The sequence below is a fragment of the Sphaeramia orbicularis genome, chromosome 19 (assembly GCF_902148855.1).
Source record: "Sphaeramia orbicularis chromosome 19, fSphaOr1.1, whole genome shotgun sequence".
In the NCBI taxonomy this organism is placed as follows: Eukaryota; Metazoa; Chordata; class Actinopteri; order Kurtiformes; family Apogonidae; genus Sphaeramia; species Sphaeramia orbicularis.
In genome coordinates this window covers 26,048,456-26,074,207 of record NC_043975.1, presented here as the reverse complement: position 1 = coordinate 26,074,207, position 25,752 = coordinate 26,048,456, and the positions used below count along the sequence as shown (strand labels likewise).

General features: G+C 38.3%; 1 protein-coding gene across 2 annotated transcripts in view; it reads right to left on the bottom strand.

Moving 5' to 3' along the window:
• The window catches only part of tbkbp1 (TBK1 binding protein 1), a 50,738-nt gene that overhangs the window by 4,155 nt on the left and 20,831 nt on the right, over positions 1–25,752 (bottom strand). The window contains exons 2-9 of one of the 2 annotated variants that reach the window (XM_030122240.1): positions 22,367–22,625; positions 18,951–19,076; positions 16,332–16,436; positions 13,933–14,080; positions 12,343–12,545; positions 9,584–9,648; positions 4,392–4,507; positions 1,858–2,645 (exon numbers count right to left, since the gene is read on the bottom strand). In XM_030122240.1, coding sequence (XP_029978100.1) covers positions 1,858–2,645; positions 4,392–4,507; positions 9,584–9,648; positions 12,343–12,545; positions 13,933–14,080; positions 16,332–16,436; positions 18,951–19,076; positions 22,367–22,609 — 1,794 coding nt within the window. In that variant the 5' untranslated portion in view covers positions 22,610–22,625. The remainder of the gene's footprint in view (positions 1–1,857; positions 2,646–4,391; positions 4,508–9,583; positions 9,649–12,342; positions 12,546–13,932; positions 14,081–16,331; positions 16,437–18,950; positions 19,077–22,366; positions 22,626–25,752) is intronic. The other variant, XM_030122241.1, reaches the window with a different exon arrangement.

Genomic DNA, 25,752 nt, shown 5'->3' with positions numbered 1-25,752 from the left:
CAGATTTATATCTATCTCTTAATGTTATTTAATTAATCACTCACTCATTTAATGATGCAACACTAAATCTCAAAGACTTTTTAACATGAATTGAGTGATTGATGGCAATGAATGTTTGTATTGTTTTGATAATTATAGCACTGTCTCTAATATGAAAGACTTGTGAATATTCTGCCTTTTTTACTCTGTACACTTTTTCTTTCTTTCTTTTTTTAAACATTTCTTGGCTGGTTTACTCATTTGAGGTAGAATATTATACGCCTCATAAATGTCAGTAAAATGTGTATTTATGCATATATTTGCTCATCTCATGATTTAAAGATGCAGGGTTGATCATTTATCCCCACTACCATCAGACTCTACAAGATTTTAGTCTGATGACTGATGAGTACTTGGTTATTTAATCTGTTTTTTGTTTGGTTTTTCTTGAGCTGATGAAACAAGTCCTTCTGTATCTGTATTTGTTTAAAGCCTATTGTGAACTGAGTCATGATGATTTGTTGTTGTTGTTGTTGTTGTTTTCTTTTTTTAAATCAATTTTGCTCACTCATGTTGCTTAGAACCAGTTACAAAATGGCCTGATACTCAGTGAGCTGGTCTAATTACAGGCAGTCCGAGCCCAGATAGCTCAGCTGATAAAACACGATACTAGAACCTAGAAGGTTGGAGAAGCAGCTTATGGTCAAAGGGTTGCCAGTTTCCCTCAGCCAACAGGTGACTTGTTGGCTGATATGCCCTTGAGCAATGTATAGAAAAAATTATCAGAGCACACTTGTTTTCTTCAGTTTCTTGTTCATTTTAATGCCTGGTACAACTAAAGGTACATTTGTTTGGACAAATATAATGATAACAACAAAAATAGCTCATAAGAGTTTAATTTCAGATCTGATATCTAGCCATTTTCCATGTTTTCTTGACAATAACCTAAATCACTTCAGTTCTTACATCAACAGCTATGGCACTGTACTGACAAAAACACTGCTTTTAGGCATTCGTTGTTTTCTTTTCTGTCTGTTTTAGTCACATGATACACACAAGAGTCAGTACTTGATTGCATAACCATTGTTTCTGATGACTTTTGATGGCCTAATAATTTTTTATGCAATTGTATTTAACCCCTCATTTTGCTCCCTGCTCCTAGTTTGCAGTGTATGGTGTCCACATGTAAAATATACTGCAAAATAAAGACCCTACTTCTAGTGGCACACTGGTTTGATGAATTTATTAATATTTACAAATTACCAACTTATGAAGTATTTATTACATTTTACTTTTCATGTTTCTGTCATTTATTTTTAATGTCACGTAACCTCCTGAGAATCTTTACCTTTACCCAGGTAAAGGTAAAGATTTTGGCTTTTTTTTTTTTTTTTTTTTTTTACATTAAAACAGCATGATGCAACAGTTTTTTCACAAACTTTTCTTTTTTCTTAGTGAAATATCTTGCATTGCACCACATTTTTTTGTTTTGTTTGTTTGTTTTGTTTTTGTTAAGTAAAACTGTGAAACTCTTGTCCCCTACAGAGGATAAAAATGCATTGCTGGGTCTCAGGAGGATAATTATGTCATGTATGTATTTAATGCTACAACCTTATCTGAAATGTAGTTAACTGTGCTACTGCTTGTAATACTTTTTCAAAAGAGATTCTTCATTTGAGTCTTTTGGGGTTAAACAAAGTTTATGCTTAAAATGAAAAGTGTATTTCCTATGAACCAGCTCAGCACATTTACACTACATTACAGTCTAAATGCAGGGTGTTTTTCAAAATGTTTCACTCCTACAGCTTAATGGTTTCAGGGTGAGTCACACATGTGCTGCTACACTAAGTCTTTCAGAAACAATTTAATTTAACTTACATTGATGGAGGGCCAGGACTGAGCATGTTCTGCAGACATGTACCCTGACTGTGGGTGGCAGCTGAGGGTGTTCGACCTCTGAGGGATGGGGAAGGCTGAGCAGGATGCTGGCCCTCTCATAACACCCGTGGGCACTGCAGCAGAGAGCACGCCCAGTGTCCGTGGTGGGCTAACAGGGTGTGGGCAGGTCCACTCCTCCTCATCCTCAGAGGACTGTGGTGGTTGGGGGGCTGGTGTGGAAGGGGGAGGGGGCTCAAAATGCAGGTGGGCCACCTCTGACAAAGGGAATGGCATCTCTCTTGAGTGGCGCATGGAGCTCTCCCCATGGCTGCTGTCTCCTCCTGCATTGCCTTGAAGGGGAGAGGGGGAGCTTCTGTGCTGCAGTCCACTGTGAGGGGAGCCCACATGCTGAGGCTGCTGTTTTGGGTAGCCCTCAATATAGGGCCTGGGTTTAGGCAGGGTTGAGACAGGGTCTAAGGAGAAGCGGGGTGGGCACTGGTATGCAGAGGGGTCAGCAACCTCTGAGTAACTGCGACGGCCCTGGAAGCTGGCCCTCAGGTGCTGGGTGGGAGGCCGGCAGGAGTAGGACGCCGGTCCATCGCTGACGTCCAGCAGGGGCGAGCGGCGGTGCATGTCGGGGGAGAGGCGCTGCAGTGATGGAGAGCGTCTCTGTTGGATCGGGGAGTGGTGCGGCGGAGGATGGACTGGAGAATGACGCTGTGAGATGGGTGAATGACGCTGAGATACTGGAGAGTGACGCTGGTGGTGGATCGGAGAGTGGAGTTGGACTGAGGATGAAAAAAACAGCATAAGAATCACACTTTATTTTACATTTATTAGTAGCCTATCACACTTGAAAAGGACTTGACCCAGTACAACAATGTTCTTTGGACTGCTTAAGTACTACAAGTCTATAGTGAAATCCAAATAACTGTTGGCACCTTGGAAAAAAACATTCATCGTCTGGAAATATTTCACATGAACTGAATCAAAAAAGAGCTATGGAAACATAAAAGGCTGGATTGCAAGGTCAAAGGTGAGCAACTGTCACAAAACACCAAACACATTTGACATTTTGTACAAAAAGATAATTATTTCTTTTGATCTGTTTTTGTGATAAGCCTTCCTACACTTGACTCAGGATGTCCTATTAACAGAAATGAACAATAGCCCTGGTTCTATTCATAAAAAGCTGTTGACGCGCAGAACTGTAATTACAGATTTTCTTGAAATTACACGAACAATCGATGAGTCAGTCACCTCTACAGTAACAGAACTCAGCATTCAGCTCTGCTTTTCTTATAAGAGGAAAAAATGAACAGCATTTTCTTACAGAGTTCTTAAAAGGTGAAGTTTTTTTGTTTTAAAATGCTATGTGAGCTTAAAGATGAATTGCACTCTGGAGATTTTTAATGTCCTTTTACAAATTTCTACCTTCCTATTTTTTCCAGTGATTCACAAAGAGTATTTGTTTTGTTGCTAAGGATTTCCTAGAGGCAATCACATCTTTTATATAACCCTCTAACTAATTAAGCGCAAGTGCCAGTTAAGTTGAATTTTGTAAAATAATTTGACACAATATGGCCTTGGGGAAAGAAAAGTCTTCTGTAACTTGGTGTTTTTAGTGTTTTCCCACTGTTGGATGAGCTAAACTGCAGAGCTATTGATGTAAGATCTCTGGGGAGATTTCAAGCATAGTTTCTTTTGGTTTGTGGTAAGTAGTAGATGCACAGTTGTGAGACATTAACTATGTGTGTGAATTGCATAAATGTGCACAGGAGGAGAGAGGTGTTGCGACTGTTGCATGTCTGAAATCTAAAGATGTGTATCTAGATATAGATCTAAACGTGCCATTTACATTTATGTAAATAAACAACTCCATCTCCATGTGTATAAGCATGCATCTATGTGGCCACTGTAGTGGTTAAAAGCCAAATACTTGCAGTTATGTCTCTTTTTTTCCTTAACCCATAAAGACCCAAACATCCACTGGTGACCCAAAGCATCTACTGATTTAAGATATTTAATAACTGTTGATCCACTAATCCTATCAATACATATAAATAATTGGTGTAAAACACAGTTTGTCGTCTTTTCATGGCCATCAGATATGACCTATTTGGATGTTCAGAGGCTCCGTGGTGAACGTGGAAACACCGTCATCTTCTACAACATTGACTCACCAGTAAAACCGATGGAATTTGATAAATGACAGTGGTTGGAGACTCTTGTTTTATGCTCAGTTACAGATAGATTCGCCGAAAAAGTCACTTTCTCTTCAGTTTTCTCTGTTTTGGTATAATAACCTTTGAATTTACTCTGAGTTTTCATGAACATCTACATAATTAGTCATTTAAATATAGGAAAAAATACATAAGTTACACAGAAAAATGCTAAATACAGAGGATTATATTACACTAAATGGTGATAAATCGCTTAAGAAAGGTTAAATACAGAGAAATATTTATATGTGAACTGACACAAAATTAGCACTGGGTCTTTATGGGTTAAGGATCATAGGGGCTCATACTAACCTGGGCTTGCCTGCTCCTGTGAGGCTTTCCTCAGAATCTCTGTCTGCTTGGCGCTCAATGCTTGAAGGCGACCCAGCTCCTCTGTTAATTCTGTGTAGGCCAGAGCTAGATTTACCCTGAAGGAATAAAAGCACAATATAATTAGATAATTATCCTAATCACTGGCATTATAGAATATAATAATGATGGAGTGTTACACTGGTATATTACAAGCAAATGCTCAAATGTATGTGTCATTATATGAGTGTTGCATAAGACTGATGGAAGTAAAGGAAAGACTTTCTTTAATACTGTAATATGTAAGCTGAACTCAAGCTGAACTCAAATCTTCATTAATCCTTACTTCTGAACTTCTCTCACTTTAAATGATTTTTGCAGAAGGGGCAAGACCTCAATGTCAGTTTCCTAATAGAGAAGCTCATATTCTTGTATTTTTATAGTGCATGTCACGCCGCATAATTGCAATGCATAAAATCACACCATTTCATGCAAGATGTGTCATGTCTCTCTCAGGGGCCGTACACTGACAGAGCAACACTATTTTGAGAATCACAAACAAGGCTGGTTTTCTTACAGGCTTATGTGCCTTAACCATGGCAACGAGCTGACTTTGTCTCTGCACATTTGTTTATAAATTCCAGTTGTTAAACCCCCAGTATACAGTGCATTGTTGTAAGAAGCACATGCTGTACTTGTACTTGTCTTAGGACGTGTTTGATAGCTGAGATGGATAAAGACTGATATACCGGTAGATGCAGCTAAAAGCAGCGCGACAGAGGCAGTGCATTTAGAGTTTAGTCCTACAGAAAAAAAAGAAACTTGTCATGTGTCGCTGTCTGGGCCACTGATCCCCAAATCTGATAAAATACAGCTTATCTAAAATGTCTCACCAATTTTCTATAAACTCCTTGGTCTTGGCCTGAAATTCCCTCATCTCTGTACTGACGGTGGTAGATTACAGAATTAATCACAGTACGAGATGGAGGAAATGTGAAACCCTGAAATCTGACTTGAAATCTGCTAAGATAACCAGTTTAACCTGCCTGTTTGAGTCATTCCTTTCATCGAGCGTATCATTGCAAATAACTGAAAGTTTGACAGACTTACATTATATAACTGAATCTTTACTCTTAAATAATAATAATAATTAAAAAAAAAACATGTTATCAACACGGTGTAAAGACAATGTGGTAATGCTGACTACCAGACTATTCCCCAGACTCTGATCAGATAAACTTTACCCAATTTGAACATCTTTGTTGATGAGAATCTGACTCAACTCTTTCCTACACATGATCGTGGCAGATAAAAAAATTACAAACAACACCTATACGTTTCCTGGGGATTTCTTCTGCATAAATAGGAATAGATATGAACTTCCATTGCAACACCAGCGTTTATAAAATACATATGTATCGTGCCTACACAGCAAATAAAGCACACTGTAAGATTGAAAGCATACTTTCCAGCAAACTTTGCACTATTGTGATTAAGTGCATACAGTATATGGTTAGTACTTATCAGAACGTAGTGCATATTTTTATACAAATAAGAGCAGGTTTCCTCTAAATTCTGCAGCCCTTTCATATTTACCAAACAACTTTGAAAACATCCTATTATTGTGTTGTTATAGCACTAGTTAAACTGTGAACATTACTCTGATTGCATATCTCACTCCAAAATCATTTAAAATAAAATCTGGGACCTTATTTCCAGTAAATCCCCAGCTGAAAACAAGTCATGAAAACCATGTAGTTGGCTTTTGAAAGTGGCCCACCAGATTTTCCACCAACCTGCTGTGACTCAGACAGAGAAGGGTATCAAGCCCCCTCCTTCTCCCACTTAACCACAAACAACATCTTTCTTTTGTAAGATCAACATTTGTAAAATTTGTAATTTTGTGAAAATTCATTCTGAATATGCTTAAACGAAAGGTCCTCTGCTGCTTCCTAGATCTCTCCTGCATAAATACATACATTTCCTGCACCGGTATGAAAATATTCACAATCATTCCAGCTACTTACATGTTGTGTGGAGCATATATTGTTGATATGACCATAATGTAGCATTCATAAATGTAAAATATCCATTACTGCATTTGATGAAATTTGGTTGTCTCAGTTCCAGCTTTCGAGTGGTGCTGTCTTTACAAGTGCAGATATTTTTTTAACAGTTTAGATTGATGTGCCTCTTCCTTTTCGCACCTGCACTGTTTCAGTTGTCACTTCTTCTAGTGTATTTTGACATTTGTGACAGAGGTCCTGGCTAGACTGGAGCACCTCACCATCATGGTACATAGTAGAAAATCGTCCATATGCATGGATGCATTCTAACAAAACATGAGCAGTTATTTCAGGTATACGGAAAACTAATATTATAATGTTAATCATGTTTTTTCATTTATTTTAATGTCTCAAAATGCCTTGTATTTGCTAGTTCATGTCTGCCTTTTTATATTTATTTTTCACACTTATTTTGTTTCCTTTTTGTTTGCTCGTAAGTTTGAGTGTATATGAGCGCATACGCGTATACTGTGCAATGTACAGTACGTAGGAGGCATGTGATAATGGCAATGCAGCGCTGGTGAAAGCCTTATGCTAGTGAATCGATAAGGTACAACATTGTATGTGCGTGGGAGTTGAAGTGAGGTGAATGTGGGCTTGTATCTGACCTGTGATCTGATCAGAAGCTTCAAAGAAAGAACTGTCACTGCAGCTGCCTAAGAGAGCTGAAATCCTCTTTGTTGGTTTACAGTCAAAGCAATAATGTATTTTCTCTGTCTAAACTTACACTCAAACTCAGTCACTTCAAATAAGGACAACACCCAAGAGAAAACAAGCATCTGAATACATGCATAATAAAGTCTGATAAAGTAGTGATGAACACATAACTGCATGGGTAATTTTTGGATGTGGCTAAAAAAGGCTGCAGTTTTAGAGAAAACTTCTGAATTTTTGCTTTTTCGTGTGTATTTTTCTGCTTGCATGCAGACTGGTGGAGAACAGGTGTTAAACGGCCATCAGATCACGGTGGGGGCTTTTCACACTCTGCAGTCCACACACTGACACACTCTGCTTCTGCATAAAGCACTTTGAGGCAAACGCAGAGAGGTGTCAAACAGTCCTCTCACCAAGCTACAGAACATCAAACATTCAGCCATGAGCACCACTACATCGACAAGATGTGAGTTTTGTGATGTAAAGTGTGCAAGTCTGGACTTATTTCATTTTCTTTTGTAGGGATACTTTTTTTTTTTTTAAATATAAGAGCTTTTCTTTTATTGTGAGTTTATAACATTTCAAGAAGAAAGTACAAATTAATCTTCAGCTAAATGGAATGAAGTTGTGATTTATTGGAAACAGGTCTAATTTTCCTAAAGCTGAAGACAGATGAGTCAGATAACGAGCAGACTAAAGCATACCCTGCCAGGCGGCTTCAGACGTGTGCCTTGTGGTTGGTGAGGGCAACTCATTTAGCTAGACTTATATTATTAGTTATGGTATGTCTGATGCAATTAAAGAGCCACCAATGTCGTAACTATATATTTGTCAAAACAAGTCACAAGCTGTCTTAAATGTTCTAAAATATAATAATCTAAAATAAAACAATATCTAAAATATAATGAAGAAGAAAGGAAAAGAATAAACAAATATGAAGGTGAAGAAATAACATTAATTTGTAATCCTGCCCCAAAATGCTTTCTTTTAAATATTGGTGATTTCCTTTAACAGTTTTTCTTCTATATCAATCAGTGCAGTTTACACTAAATGAGCCCAATTACAAGAAAAAGCACCAGGAAAAGGAAATATAGGCCTTGTAGGTTTTCAGTGGGAGTTACTGATATCGTTGAGTAAAACCAAAAGGTGACCAAGGTCTGGAAAAAACAGTAGGCATCCACCGCACGCTCTGTCACACTCAGCGTCTCTTTGCTGCCGTACTGTTTAGTTTCATTTTGCTCCCCATCGAAACACTTATGGGGTTTCACTGTGTGGGAGTCAGCTGCCCAACCTGCTGTGGTTTTCTTACCTATGTACAACATCTTAAAAACCGTCATGCAATGTCAGGGGTAAATTGGAAAAAACTAAAGAAAAACATTACTTATCCTCTCACTATTGAATTTGAGCTAAAAGAAGAATTTCCACTGCTGACTCGAATGGGGAATCACTGCAACTTAACACTTACATCTGCTTGTTTTTTTGTCAGTTTCAGGTGTAGATGAATGAAATGAAGCTATGCATAGGTTTAAATGTCAGGACACACACTCGTAGATGGAAATAAACACAAATCAAATGAAATGAATGGGAAGATATCCTACACTGTGCTTATACTGCCACCTACTGCTTGGACTAATCTGATAACAGATGTTTATAGAGCAGTTTTATAATTGTACGCATACATACAGAACTACAGCTGCAGAAAAAATTATTAGACCACCCCTTGTTTTCTTCAATTTCTTCTTCATTTTAATGCCTGGTACAACTAAAGGTACATTTGTTTGGACAAATATAATGATAACAACAAAAATAGCTCATAAGAGTTTAATTTAAGACCTGATGTCGAGCCATTTTCCATGTTTTCTTGATAATAACCAAAATCACTTCAGTTCTTACATCAATAGCTATGGCATTGTACTGCCAAAAACAGTACTTTTAGGCATTCCATGTTTTCTTTTCTGTCTGTTTTAGTCACATGATACACAGGAGTCAGTACTTGATTGCATAACCATTATAGATAACCATTATATTGTTTTGATGACTTTTTATGGTCTAATAATTTTTTCCATGACTGTATATAATATCCATTACATACAGCTTTGCACAAGAACAGTACCTTTTTTAAAATATTCTATACACTGCTTTTGAACCCGGTTAGCCAGTAATAGAATATATTGCCTGATTTCTAATGAGGACCCTGGAGGTCAGTCTGAGCACTTCACAGTATGTGGGTAAAGATGCACATCAGCAGGAGCTGCTGGTGATACATATCTCCTTCCCTCTTACATTGTTTCTTCTCCTGTGATGATACACCTTAACCATTATCGCTACATTTTTCCTTTGTTACCGACATCGCTGCTCTTGCTGCTTTCCCCCCCCTTGTATTCCTTCCTATCCTTTTTTTCTGGTTTCTGATGTACCCTCTGTACCCTCTCATTCCCTTCCCCCTCCACACAGTGATCCACCATAGTTACTTACTGCTCATCTCCCACCTTCTTTATCCACTCCACATCACACTGCTTGCATGGCGAAGTCATTTCCTGCTAAAGTAGAGCGTGAAATTAGATTAGAATGCAGGTGCTGTAGGAATATTGGACAAAATCTGACAGATCAAGTCTATCAAGACAACATGTTTTGAAGAAATGTGTTTGAGACTTGTGGGTCACTAGTCTCTGGTGAGCACCTTTGAATAAAATACTGTTTAAATCTTGCGTTTCATCACTAACAACCATCCATCAAAAAGGTGTAAAGCAGCTGAAAGAAAATGGCACAAATCATGTGCAGTACAAATAGAAAATAGTGTAGCTGCAGATGCTGTAAATATGAACTTGCACTACGCATAACGTGATGGATACCCCGCTGAAAAAAACAGTTGATTAGTCTGTAGACTATATTTTATTACCGGTTGAGAGACGAGTGGCTAGTTTTGTTGTGCTAGTGAAACTGGTCAGAAGGTCTACATTAAATTATACTGTATTTGCACAACTTAAATAAGAACACCTAGATTTACAGATTTCAACTTTTAAGGTGCTTCATGCGGTATTTCTGCTTTAAAATATTCAGGTATGAGATGCACCACAACGTGAAGATGGTTTAAAAGCAATCTATGAAATTTATGTAACAGAGAAACTGTCCTTTTCATTGAAAGTAAAGTAGGATAAATTTATGGAAATGTGGCCAGAATGGATTGTAGATATCACCCCATTTAGGCCAGATTTAACTAAACTGGAAATGACAAGTTATATTTGTATAGTTGAATGTAATGGAGTTGAAACTTGTGTGGATTTTAAAATAAGAATAGTGAAAATAAGGGGAAAAATGTGACATTTTTTTTGTTCTAATGTATGTATAAAATATAACGAAAAAGGGAAGACTTATTTTAAGAAGAGTTGTTTTTTGTTTTTGTTTTCCTAAACAGAGAACTTATATGGAATGTGTTTATGTTAAATTTCATGTTTTACCATTGTTGATTTTTCAGACATGATATACAAAAGTGCTCAGTGTTTTTTTTTTTTTATTGTTTTTTGTTTTTTTGTCTGTTTGTTTTACTCTGTTGTAAAGTATTTTCCCAAATTAAAAAAATAAATAATATTAAAAAGTATTAGATTGAAATATGAACTGAATCTATTTAGCCTGATGGGCTGACTGATTTATGTGACCACTAGAGGGAGTAGTGAGTCACTCTGCTGGTTTCCCATGGTGAGGATAACTGACACCACAAGGCCTTTCACTGAAGAGTCAGAAAGTGGCCAGATAGGATGAAAACAACTAAGAAACAACTTTAGTGATAAAAGCTAGAAGCACTGCTGTTGTTTTCACCCCTGGACACAGTTCTGAATGAAAAAAGGACAGGTGAGTTTGAGTATGAAGGTATAAAGTTATTATGCGCTGTTATTTTCTTTGCTATGTTCACCATTTGTTGATCCACTGTTCAGACTAAACTGTAACAGTTCTGACCTTGTTTGTTCAATTCCAAACAGATTTTTAATGCAGCTGTTGACAACACAAACTGTACAGAAAACGGAGGTGATTTGTGGTTTTACCGCAGCTGTTTTCTGTCTAAAAACAGAGCAAAGATAATTATGATTATAAAATTATAATTATAAAATAAAGTGTCTGTAAAATAAATTATAAATGCAGCGTCTATAAAATCTTCTAGTGACTTAAAGTGCCTTAAAATCCAGCAGGGAGTTTTTTATTTGAAGGGGAAAACTGGATGATACCACAAAAGACATCATGGTATGTGTAAACAATGAGCTTTATACTTTATTCAGTAATACAGTCAGTGGATAAATAGTGTTAATTTCTTGGTGGTTTTGGTAGTTTGTGTGTTCTGGTATGCAACTCCCCAAGGTTGTTGAGTTAGGAATATCAATACTACACAGAACAACTTAAAAATCAAATTTGGTAAAAAAAAAAAACAAAACAAAACAAAACAAAACAAAACAAAAAAACTATAAGAAATCTGTGTGCAAATCTTAGTGTGATCAAGTAATTATGTTAGTATTATTATTCCAATGTGCAGCATTGCATTGGAGTGGATGTGGCTCAACAGCTATAGTGGGTCCTCCACAAACTGCATGGTTGATGATGTTATCCCCAGATTTACTGAACACAGTTTGGTAATTTTGATAATCTTAAATAACTAATATGGGAACACAAGGAACTCTTTCATTTGTAGAGTTGTGCTTCTGTGTTGCATATTCCAGCCCAGTGTCACGTCTCAGCAAAGGATATACCTGTGTATCGTTACTCACAGCACCTCCACTAAGCCTCCCCTCTCCTCAGTCTGCACTCCTCTAGATGCATTTTAGGAATTGAGATTGATTTCTGGGTCGCAAGGAGGAGAATGGAGGAGAGGAGGCACAAAATGGAGAAATGAGAAGAGCCTAGTTGTCAGTGGTGTGTGTGTTAGGTAGCAGTGACGTAGAAGAATGTTATCTAAGTGCATGTCACCATTCAGCTGGTAAGAAGAGGTCCAGCTGGTTAACAGCTACAGCACTAACAGGATTTTTCAGTGGGGTATAGTATAATTCTACTTCAGTTATGTGGAGATTTGAAAATGCTTTGTGTGATTCTTAAAAATGACATTTACATATTCTGCATCGATTCATTTAAGGTTTTATTGCAATTTAATCTTTCCAGATGCAGAAACCTCTACTCTTACACAAACTCTAACTGTGCTGCTGCTGTTTGACTCATATGTGCGTAGGCTATGTCCATGATCCGTCACTGACCCTCTCCCTTTGGCTGTTCTGCAGCTGTCTCATCTCCTCCTTCAGTCTCTCACACTCGGTTTTCAGCTCCTCCTCCCGCTGACACGCCCCCTGGGCCTCATGCCGCGCCCCTTCTAGCTCCGCCTCCAGTCGCTGCAGTTTCAGGTCTGACAGGGCGTCTAAGCTGCGGGAGCTCTGAAGGGTCAAAGCTGGACAGTCTAGCACTGGAGGGAAGATAAAGTCAGAGAAAGTGATGCATAAACCTTGAATGATATCAACGTGCACAGAGAGGACAAAACACCACGTTTTCACTGCTATCCTTGTGTGTGAGGACATGTTCTCCTGTCCACAGTCGCTGTATAATAGGTGCGTATTGAAAGAGCAAAAGAGCTGACTTCTTCCAAGGGTAGCTTCTTTCAGTTTGTACCTGGGTGATGTGATCTGCGTGGGCATGTTAGTGATTCAGCTCCGCTCACACAGACTCAGTCCTTGAGCCAGAAGACAGTGTACCAGTAAAGCAGCATTATGTTTTCTACAAGCTCCTCCTGCCTTTCACTCATATCAACATTCATAGATGTATGTTTACATCAACAGCATGAGGCTTTTTCTCATACACAAAAGAGCCATTAATCAACACAATACAATGCATCACTTTCTTGCCTATGACCCCTCCACATTAATTCGGAAATAAAAAGCATACACACCCTTATTTTAAACCTCAGTAAAAGCATCTGTTGATGTGGAGATTTCCATTTTTCAGCCACCCACATCCTTAATGAGGCCAGAGTTTAAAATTTACTGACTCAGAGCAACGTGGATATCATATACAGCACTATATAGCCATAGTTCATAGCTGTAGTCTTGCTGACTTGGTGAAATCCAAAACGCAGCTATTATCCTTGATTCAGAATGTATTTTGGCATAAATACATTGAAAGGTCCTGTTTGGAGCTACCTCAGATATTCAGCTCTCAAACAACCATCAGCTCATGCAATTTTAATGCAAAAAATACTTTGCAATGTGAAACAGTCAAGTTATCTCTCAGATTTTTCAGAGTTTGGTAATGCGGATCAATTACAAAAGCTCTGGTTGAACATTATAGATGGAAGTAAAAGGCTGAATAATACAGAGAATTTATAAAATTTCTAGCATCAGTCACTTGACTTACAATGTTTTTGAAGCAAGTATGAGTAAATTTCAATCACTGGCAGCCACGTCGGTTGCTGTTCTCCTTTTCTACTGTGACTGGAGAGTGAAAAACAAATGTCCATGATGATTCTATCCAAGAGGCCCAGGATGAACCCAACCTTAAAATGCTTGCTAGCCAGATTGTTGGATGTGATTAAAGGCGGAAAGATGGTGTAAAGATGAGCAATGATTAACAGAGATTACTGCCATGCAATTTGTCAAATTATACAGTAATAATTAAACCTGATCATGTATCAGAGATAAATATTGTTTAAAAAAAAAAAAAAAAAAAAAAAAAAAACAGATCCAGAAAACACATCTGAATCAATATTTTACAATTTCATGGATTCAAGTAAATGTTTCATGTGCAGCAAAAGACACTCAGCTCCAGAGTTACTGTCAAACACAGTCAAAATCACTCACTGTGTGCCTCTGGGCCAGCGTGCAGCTGTAGATACTGCATGTCTTTGCTGTGCAGTTGCATGTTGAGTTTCTGCAAGGAGTTGTCCCTTTGCCTCAGAGCTGACTCCAGGCTCAGGATACGCTCGACGTGCTTCTCAACCAGGCTGGTCTGAAATCACACATGGTAGTTTAAATAATGCAGGATGGATTTTTCCACTGTACTTAACATTTGCCATTTAACGAGTAGCTTTTAATCTATATTTACAGGTTGATGAAAGTGGGTAAAGAGGTAGAAGTGGTGGAGATGAAAGTCAAGGGTGTAATTTTATGACTGCTCCAGAACATTAAATAACAATAATGTGCTTTTTACAATTATTTTTAGTCTTTCCTTCCAACACACAAAAGAGTTGAGTCATACTGTAACATCAGGTTCTTATCATCATACTGTACAATCTCAAAAAATTCGGAAGTGAGTGCAGATTGAGAGGACAAAAGTCAATGAGGCCCAGTTGGTGGATGCAAAGCTATTAATGATTTCAGCCACAAACTTCAGACGACATTGACACTGTCATTTGGCAGCACCACAATCTTTGGCACACCTCTTCCCTTAATCAGTCTCAACACAAAAAACTGCTGATGCTGCTGGGCACAAGCTACTCAATGGACTTGAGTCTCATATGAGATGGTTTATTATCACAAACGAGATCTGGGAAAGAGCAGCCAGCCAATCTGTTCAGTTGGAAGCCTCTACCTGGTTTGGATCGGCTTTGATTTGAAACCAGTTACAGACATTTGTGAAAACCATTTAAAAAGCTTCTGTAAATACATTAATTTTAGAATACAGTTGAAAGCAAAACCGACTAAAAAAACATAAATAGTACAACTAGTACAAATGTATACACAGCAAAATTGAAGACAATATTGAGTTTGGTGAGTTTACAATTATGCAAAAGGAGTGTCGCTGTGTTTTGTCTCTAAGGAGAGATTCTCCTTAATGACTATAAAAAGGCTTTTCACTCTGAAGTGCTGTTCACACAGTTTAGAAGAAATGACAACTTTCTAATGAAGGTAATTACTTTCAGATGAGTGGTGAAATCTAAGGTGTACACAGTGATCCAATGTACTTTATGTTTTTGCATCTAAAAATAAAAAATATGAACCAGTATTTCTGCTCTAACCACATCCAGGTACAACTGCCTGCTTTATTTTTTGGTCTTTTCCAGATTTCATTTATGATCCCATGTATATGTAGTTCCATCAACATAAACTGAACCAGAAAAATCCCTCTTCATTAACCCATAAAGACCCAGTGCTATTTTTGGGGTGGTTTGCTAATGAATTTTCTCTGTATTTACCCTTAAGTAATTTATCACCATTTATTGTAATATTATGCTCTTTATTTTGTGCTTCTTCCGTAAAAATCAGGTCTTTTTCTAAATTTAATTCAATGATCATGTAGATGTTCATAAAATCTCAGAGTAAATTCAAAATTTATTATTTCAGAAACATAGAAAAGTGAAGAAAATGTGACTTTTTTCAGCAAAGATATAAATAACAACATAAAAACAAGAATCTCCATCCGCTGTCATTGATCCAGCTCCATGGGTTTTACTGGTGAATCAATGTTGTAGAAGATGACAGTGTTTCCACAGTAACTACGGAGCCTCTGAACGTCCAAATGAGTCATATCTGATGACCATGAAAACTGTATTTTACACCAGTTATTTACATGTAATGATAGGATTAGTGGATAAACAGGTATTGAACAGTTTACATCAGTAGATGGTTTTGGTTGACGGTGGATGTTTGGGTCTGTATGGGTTAAACAGATGAATCTTAAATATAATATAATACGAATTTAAAAAGAAGTTCCGTCTTTATCATAAGTTTATGTTATATTATCTGATTCAGTGGACACACCATAAAAACTCTGTTAAAGTCTTGGCTCAGATGAGCTTGTTGACTCATCTGAGCCTTTGGTTGCCGACCCTGACCTTTGACATCTCTGTAGAGAGAATGCTTAGCAAATTAATTTCTCCCATAGCAGCCAAAAAAATAGACGAAAAGGCTATAGGCTGAGATCCAGCTCCATTCACTCCTACACCCTTCCAAGTGCGTAAGTGCTCTGTGAAGGCCACATGCTGTATTTAATTTGAAAGCAGGCTGTTAAACATATCTAGAGTCACTAGTAGTGTTTTATGTTAAATAAATGAATATGCACAAACACATTATGTGTTTATTGTCTTTTGGCAGTTGAAACTGTCATGTTCATTGCCTGATCATAATTTTTTCTATGCTCCATTTTTTATTTCATCTATGCTCTCTATAAATATAATGTAAAAACATAACTAATTAATGAGCCATATGGCTACTATAAAATAATGCATGCATTACGCAGTGAACCCAATAATGTTTCTGACCATCTTGTCCAGATCCCTCTGGAGGTTACTCTTCTCCATGTGAATCTTCTCATAGGCTTGGATCACATCCTCCAACTGCTCCTCCCTCTCCTTTCTCTTCTGGAGCTGAAAAAAACATAGAGAGAAATGAAAAAAAACCACTACTTTTTCCATTCTTTGTCAGTTTTCAAACTTCTACACAAAGCACACACTAAAAACTTTCTATTGTGAGAGTCATCAAATGTGTCTCTTAAGAAACTGTTGTGTAACCAACCAAATTTAGGACACCACAATCCTGACGCCTCAGCATGTACGTAGCAACACCTTTCTCATTTCAACAAATGGATGAAAATGATGATTTTATCAATAGTGAAAAATATTGATATCCTGCTGTTATATCCATCACAGTCTAATGAAGGGGTGAGAGTCACTAGATGTTGTAATCACACACTGTTTGACAGATCTGAGGGCAGTGACATCTAGAAACCTGGAGAAACTGTGAAGGAGTGAAATGATGTCTAAAGTGGGACAAGGATACAGAAGTGAATTTAATTTAAGAATACAGCCACTTTAGATCAAGGAAAATAAGCATGAGAGCAGCAGAAGCATAATGAGATAAATAGAGAGCCGGTGAGGACAAAGAGGTATATCAGTGCTGTGAGCTGAAGCAGTACGGCCTATTCAGTGTGTCTATGGTAACATATGCTGTAAGAACTGGCACCAAGGTGAGGACAGTTTGTCAACAGCGTCGTGACTGCAGAAAGCAAGATTACTACCAAGTGAGCTCTCTTGTTCGAGGATGCACACAAAACAAAAAACATCTCAAAAACTAAATTTATTCCACAGATGCTGTCACGTTCTAATTATCACCTTTTATGCCTTCACTCTGGTTTCACAGTCTAAGTGGGATTGCTTTTGTCCTGGTTCGAGGGATTTGCTTAAATTAGCTTTTTAAAGTAGGGGTGATTTTAGAACATGATATCCCCTCTTCTTTAAGAAATCTGCCCAGTCTAAAATTTGCATCAGTATATGTAGATCTAGAAATGATGATTTGAAACTATTTGAACACAGAAAATCCTGGTTTTCTTGCCATGTATTGGGCCGGTTCTACTAAGATCCCAATTTGTGTGTACGTCTCAATAATTTTTTCTTCTGTCATTCCAAAAATGTTCACACACGAGGGTGAAAAATGCGTTCTCTGCATCTTGTTTCATTATTTCAATGTCTCCACTTCCATGTGTGTGCAATTACGCATACAAACGGTTTGCGCCTCCCTTTGAGACGTGTTAAAAAGAGACACAGTTTCTATCAGCAAAATTGCTTTCAGGTTTGATAAATCACTTTGCGTGTGCTAAATTAATATATTTACAGTTTCTCCCCCCAGCACACACACTATTGCATGCGAACGCCCCATATTGCATATTCATTGTGACAAATGTACTTACTGGATGCAGATGTGCTACTTTGCATCTTTGAAAGACGCAACCCTTAGTGCGCAGTTAGTAAATTAGTTTGAACATTTTTTGCGTGTGCAATGAGTTTGCACACGTTTTAATACACGCAAACCTTTAGTAGATCTGACCCTCATAGTGTTATGTTATACACTCCACTGAGAAGTGCATCTGCATCACATTATGAGCATATTACTTAAGAATTATTCACAATGTCTTTCACTTGTATCGGGGGTGGTGGTGGTGGTGGTGGGGTCCCAACAGAGCATGCTCAGCTACTTAAGGTACATGTCATCACTGCCTGTGTCAGCGCTGTGACCTTGTGTGTTCCACGCTAATCGTTTCTTCTGCTCCCATAAACCATTTCCTTCCTCTTTCTTCCTCCCGAGCCCTTTTTTACCGCTGCTACTGCCGGTTTTACCACTACCTTCCTGTGTCAGTCATTTCTCATTTCTATTTCCCCATGCTCTCGTTCACACAGTCACAGAAACAGAAGGTTTACTATAGCGAAGGGAATGAGTAGTCCAAGCACATTATGGCCGCTGCCAGTCTCCTCTCTGCTCCAACCCATGTTTGGATGGGACTATTTTTACAGTATACACAAGAAACATGGTCAAAGTGGTTCAGCTTTATGCAATTATTTACTTATGTTGGAGTTTTGTGCTACTAATAATAATCCCAAACATACATGTGGGAAGTGTTATACATAATATATATATATATATATATTTTTTTTTTTTACAAAGCACACACATTCAACAAATTCTTTGCCAGATTTAGTCCAATTATACCATGTCTCAAAAATAGAACAGTGCTGTGAAAATCCCATGTCACAGTGCTCCACGGATGGTTTCTTAAAAACACCCTATCTGTAATTTTGCTTGGGCAGCAGCTTTAGTGCTTAATTAGTTCTGGACATCTTTCAGCACATGTCCACCAGGGATGGCCTCAATTCTTTTTTAATTCAATTAATTTGCTGTATTTCTACAAAATTCAAGTCCTGCAAAAGCTTTCTGGGTGATAAAGTTTTTTATCTATCCAGTTCATGAAGAAAGGATGCATCATTAAGCTAATTTTCCTCTTATTTCTGCTCATATCCCATGCTGCCTCTGCCTGTGCTCAGCCTCTTTTCGTTTTCCGCCCATCTTTTTCCACTTTCCTTAATAAGTGTCCCCATGTCTCCTCTCACCTCGTGGGTCAGGACGTTGACTCTCTGCTGCAGGTTGCCGTTCTCCGAGTGCAGCAGAGCTGTCTCCTTGCTCTCAAAGGAGCAGTAGGAGTTACTGTCGTCTCCAAACTCGCTGATCATAGGAAACTAAAGGAACAAAAGAAAACCAGATTCATGAAACCAGACAGCCCAGTATAGATCTAGTAAAACAACGTACCATCTGCCCTCTTTTCTTTATTTATAATTTCTCGTTTTGTTTGCGTAACATTCACTTTCTCTCACTCTATTCAGCAATTTTTGATGAGTTCACACTGAGATCATTAAAGATTCATCTCACATCAACTCTAACTTCTGTTTGGCCCAGATATCAGTTAGAGTATAAGAGTTATTTAATTAATTTATATTTTTTTTAAATATACATGAGGTTTTGATTTTTGTCTCCATATAAACTGATGTGGGAATTTACATCGCATTTCATATATACAGTAACTCCTCCTTGCAAATATTAAATTTATTGAAGGTTTTGATGAAACTGAAAACTGAAACATGCTAGAAATGGCTGAAATAACAATAAGAGTATTATATATAGCAACTACTGTGTTTCTTTTCACTAATAGGGACAATTTCAAAAAATGACACTGATTTGCCGGGAAGTGGCTCCAGTTTTAAAACCAAAGCACATCCTGCTAATGTGCTATTGATTTGATTTTTACATAAAAATTGACTGTTTCTAGCTGTATCTTGGATACACTGATAGCATTTGAGAGGTTTGTTAATCTCCTCCCATCCCTTTCTTTGATTCTTAAAAAATCAGGGTTATATCCCTTCTACCATGCATGGATTTTGGTAAAAATGAGCATCGGTAGAAAGCTTCCTCTCTTATTGCTTGCTTTTGGTCAGACTGAAGGAGAGATGTTGCTGTGCAGTTGTGTAAACAAGAATGTACACAATCAATACATCCTGAACAAAGGCCAGTCTTCTGGAAGACTTACAGATTTTGAGGTCAAAATTCAATTAGAATTACCTCTACACATAACCAACACTAGTATCGTTCAAAGGAGAGATAGTGGTTGGGAATGGGGAAGCATCGTTGCATGAAAACATATATATTATGCTGGAATAATTACACCATATGAAAGTGCATTTAAGCGACTGTGACTGATTATGCAGTCATAAAACATGTATGCATTAATATACTGTGCAACATCAAATGTTTTTTTTTTCCCAAAGTAAGCATTTATTCTTGCTGGAATAGATCAAAAGTTTACGGTACTTAACTGCTGTTTGTTAACAGAAAACTGACAGATAGACACAACACAACTTTACACAACTATACGGTTCAACTTAAATGAACACATTTACATTTAGAGTGCCTACCATAAGCAGAGCAAGCTTTTCATTTTCTGTGTAAAGTCACTGGAACTGATGCAATGTCTATTTGAGCACCAAACAACCATTTTCCATTTAGCAGAACACCACTCTCTGCTCAGTTTAGCAGTAAATGTTAGCAAGATGGGCACATACCCAGGGGGTTCAGGAAATCTCACACTGCTGAACATCAGGACCTCTAAACATGAGAACAAACTCACTTCAACCCATGTTTAAAACAGCAGGAAGAACCTACTGAGTGTCTGCATCATTATAGCAGCTCGAGCATCCTCCATTTAGAAAAGGCCTGCCGCAAGCCTACCTTTAAAAAAGACAGACACACCAAAACCAGAGTCCAATGCTGCAATTGCTAAACATTTCATGGGTAAATATCACAATGTCAGTACTATTGTTATCAATTAAAGCTATAAAGACTGTATTTGCAATGGCACAGGTGTGACAAGTCCTGTTCCAAACGCCAAACATCTGCACCTGCTCTCCAAAATCAACACCTGTCTCAGTGGAAAAATGCCCTGAACAACCTGCCGTTTGTGAGTAAGTCAACATCAGTGTGGGAGCCTGCAGCCTTCGTTGACAGCTGTTCACTAAAGGGATGCAAGATTTTTGTACTGACAAATACAATATGTCAGGAAAGAAAGGACGGAGTCAAGTGGCAAACTGGAGATCTCAGCAGTGTTTAGGGATTCTCTCACATGTCGAGCAACTTTTATATAGTATGCATGAACCTACCGCTCCTTTTTGAATAGGTTTTCTTTTTCTTCTTTCTTTTTTTATTTTCTTGTTTTGGTTTTAATGTTATATTTTAAATAAAATAACCAATCAGTCAATCAAAAATTTTACAAACATAAGGAGAGTCAAAGAGCACACCTCTATCTGGAACTACTGCCTTACAGAAAAAAAAAGATTTAGTGTCTTTGCTAACTGTATTCCTAATAGACCAGAATGCTGCAACAGCTTGCATCTTTTTGGATCATCTTAGATTTTTTGAATAACAGTCTCTTTGACAGCTTTTTGTCATTTGAAACATTTTGTTCTTTCCTCTAAGCTGCTATTGATAGTCCTATCTCTAGTATTATCATTGTCAGCAGTCCAGCCTTTTTTTTGCAGCAAAAAGAGAAGGTATTGATGAAGACCATGTAATAGTAGATGATGAAAACTGAATAAAAAATGGGTACATTACAGCTTTATCATCGTATAATTCCTGGAGTGAAATTAAACCTCATAGACTGATAAGAAGACTCAAGTTTTTTTTTCTCTAATCTTCTCTTTGTTCTTAATTTCAGCTCTTTCAGTTATTTCACTCTTTCTAACATTTTCTCCTTTCTATTCATTAATTCCCCTTCTTTTCCCACATGTTTCACCCTGTAATTGCTCTCGGTGCACATACCTTCTTGTTGTGTGTTTTTGTTGTGTGTGTGTATTTGTGTGTGCATTGGCTCAGCCGCAGCCATCCCTGAGATCGTGTTTTATCCCTTCTGCTTTATGCTGGTTTTCTGCTTCACCAACTCAGTAATCCATCCAAAAATTGTTTGATTCCCACCATCTAGCAAATACCCCTGGCCATGCAGAAATGTTAATAGTGTCCTTGACTTTTAGCAAACGGTGCTATGTTGATCTTCTATTGAAAATGAATGGTATAAAATAACCTAAAAGAATTAAGCTCATTTAACTCTGTTGCTCCCAGGTTCTCTTTTGGCTGTTTACAATGGAGCTATTATTTTTGCTTAGATGCAAATTGGCAGAGTGATTTTCTCCTACTCTTGAGCCCATATTAATAGCTGTTCTAGTCCAGAATCAAAGCCCACCAAAGCTTTCTCTCCCTTTTATCTCTGTGTACAATCTCATTGCTTTAGAAACAGAAAACACTCAAGGTGATTGGACAGCTCTCGGCTTTAAAAAAGACCCTGCCACTAAAGCCAAAAGCAAGCCTTAGCCTTGTCACTGCTGGAGTCCATCGACCTGATACCAACAAGGACAAAAACAATATGATGATATGTTTTGAAAAATCTTGCAGTATTTGACTTTGTAATGATGTGAAAAGCCCTCACCTTGATCTCATAAATCTTGAGCTTCCTCTTGATACTGGTGTTCTCTCGCTCCAGGCAGGCCAGCCTCGTCTTGATGTCCTGATAGGCCGTGATGAGGGCAAAGTGGGAGGCTGAGTAGACGTCATCAGGCGGCAGGGGCGAAGGGCGCCATGCCACGCTGCCGCAGCCATCCTCCTTCAGGCCGCCTGCGTCGTTACCTCCTCCGAGCAGCCCCAGCTCCCCTCCGCCAAACAGAGACTGCATCACTCAGAGCCTCAACCTGGGGACAGACAGTTATTTTCTTATTAATAATTTAATCCCAAAATTACTCCTGTAAAAGCAAAGACACCAACAAAAACTAACATCATACTTAACAGTTCTTGCACCATTGTTGCAGAAATGTTATAAACATCAACAAAGCAGATAAAGAAAAGACTAAGAACAAAGCGTTACTGTACTGGAAGCAGTCAGATTGCTGGTGCAGACAATGTAAAATATTCAAAAGCAAAGAGGGCATAGACACTGGAGGAACATGAGGGGACACAGTTAATCCATAAGAAATTTAAGATGACTCACTGTTTTGGTATGTCTTATAGCTCTACATGTCGATGCATTAATCAGATTAGACAGTAAATCACATTTTTTCTGCTGCTTTTTCCAGAAATATTAACTCTAGCTATAGCCCAGGGAGATTTACCTTTATCTTTTTGCATTAACCGTTTATTTTGATCAAAGTCCCCCCACAGGTTCGTGAGTAACCAATGCATGGAATTTAAATGGAAATCAGGCCGGTACGTGCTCTTGTTCCATTTCACAGTACTTAATAAAACATGAGCTGTGACAGCCCACGCTCTTTGAGTGGCATGATGAATGAGCTGGGTAGTTAGCTGACCAGGCTACATCACAGCCAGCTGGCCTTGGTGTCCCTCCCCTGCCCCCATGACTCCAGGCAATACTGTCAGAAATGATAAATGGCACCTTTGATGCCACCAACTTCTTCTAATCCAATCATAGAGGGGGCATGTGCACAAAAGTCACACTAGACATAGCTAAGCACACGAGTCCGGGTTTGATTTACGGATAGTGTGGCAGTTACACAACAGCTAGTTGATTTGATGTATACTGGACTGGATGCCTTCCTGACTCCCAGCTCTGCCTTGTGAGTCAGCTATTGCCTACTGAGCTATTTTCATCTGCTCCCTTCCTCCACGGTGCTATTTTCCTTGTGTTTCTGGAGAGAGAGGGGGGGTAAAGCCTCAGCCAATCTACAGTTCTTTTCCTAGTCGGCCTACAGGATGATCCAAAAGCACTCCCACATGCACAGGCACGCACACAAACACACGTCTGTGCACACGCAGCCAAAAAAACACAGAGGAGCAGTCACACAGACAAAAGGCGTGCATGGACGAGGAGGTTGATCAAACAGACGAGACAAACTGTCACCTGCCAGCCGCCCGAAGACTGCTGTTTACACCAGGGCGATATTAGGGACCTGTGATGTGTACTGTGTTGACATCATGATGTCAGTCTAGGAAAGCTATCTATGGCAAATATTGACCTTATTTAAACACAACTCTTTTCATTACATATTTTGATTGGAAAAAAGATTGACATATTATAGAAATATTAGTACATGATGAGGTGAGATTATCTTCCAGAAAAATGTCTGAGACACCAAGACTTGTTTCCACAAAAGCAATTTGCTCACTCAGTTTGCTCCACCCATTCGCAATGAGCCTCTTTTTGCAGTCTTTGTGATTAATTACCATGTGCTCAAAATAGCAATGACGTAAAATGTCTTTGCATGTGGCGGCCTCCTCGTGTCATGACAAAGACAACCCTGGTTTGATTACAGCTTTGTTAGAATCTGTATTGCATGTAATCCTCTCTCTCTATGTTTTATGTCTGTGTTTGCATAGATGACAGCTCACTAAACAGAGCAAAGTCTGGGAGTTAAGAAACCACTTTTCAGAACCTGCTTTCTTTAGTCATGACCACAGTAATGTTCCTCTAACGTCTTATAGTGTCATTTGTCCAAATGTAACAGATCACATATCCATAGCTCTGGTGATTTTGGGATTAAGTTTTCAGTTTTGTCATTTCTGCGTGAGATGTTTTTGGCTAATGTCCACATAAGGCATTCATTTCATTCAATCCATCACCTGAATTCTTTGTGTATCAAATGTTTCATCAGTACAGTACAATCATTCTGTCAAATGATGTCTTGCACCTTAAAAACAAAAACAAAAACATATATTTTCATCAGCAAACATTTCATTACTGCATGTGCTACAGTGTGCCTTTTCCTTATTCAGATGCATGAATAATTTTTCACCTATGTTGTATGGAGTGACCACATTTCCATAAATATTCTATGGTAACAGCATACTCCATCTGCCTACATACTGTCTGAGGACATAGCAGTAATTATGCACGGACCAAAAATCACACAAAAATGCCAAGATATTCTCCAGTCAGTGACTATATCATGATGAAAAGTACCAGTGAAAACACTTGATGTAAGAGGAAAATCTTTGATGTGTGATAACATTGCAAGGACAATATGATTTGAAATAAATAAATAAATAAAAATACTAGAATGTTTATAAGCTGTACAAGTCCTATCCTACTTTAATGGCTTCACCCAAACTCTTAATAGCATATGATCACTGAATAAGCCAATTAATTGCAATAACATGCTTTTTTTGAACAGCTTGCCCACGAAGATGTGACCAATTAACCAGAAATGTACTCCCTTTAGAATATTTTCTTTCTCTGTTTTGGAAGTTGCCACAACTATTTGGCATGTTTCCCGAGTATCTGTGTTTGTAACATCCCATCTCTCCTGAATTCAAATAGCAGAAGAACTGTTCTTATTCACAACGAGGACCTTGTCAAACACATTTCCCCGTTCCCCAGTCCTCAGCCATTGCTGCTTCTTAAAAAACAGTTCCTCACACACACGCACACACACATTGCACTATATAAAATAATCAGATTATACGCATAAACCTCCATTTCTTTTCATTGAATGGCTCCCGTGCTCCAATGGAAACTGAATATGGTTTCAGATCGGACAAAATAATGAACAGGGACACAGAAACGTCCATTTTGTCTGTGCTCCTCTCATTGGCAGCAAAGAAATGAAGCATTTATCACACACAGACACACATGCAGAGCCGGCTAAGCTTCCCTGCCCCTATCCTTGTCTTCGTCTCTGCTCCTCTCCCCAAAATATCCCTCATCCTGCTTCATCCGACTGCCCCTCCCACTCGATGCACTCCATCACCTGGACCTCTGGGCTCATTTGCCGAGCTCTTGGGGGCCCCTCTGGACTGTGGACGTGAACACAGCTGCTTCGCTCCCACCTTCATTATTGCAATTACCACAAGAAGTCATATATTACC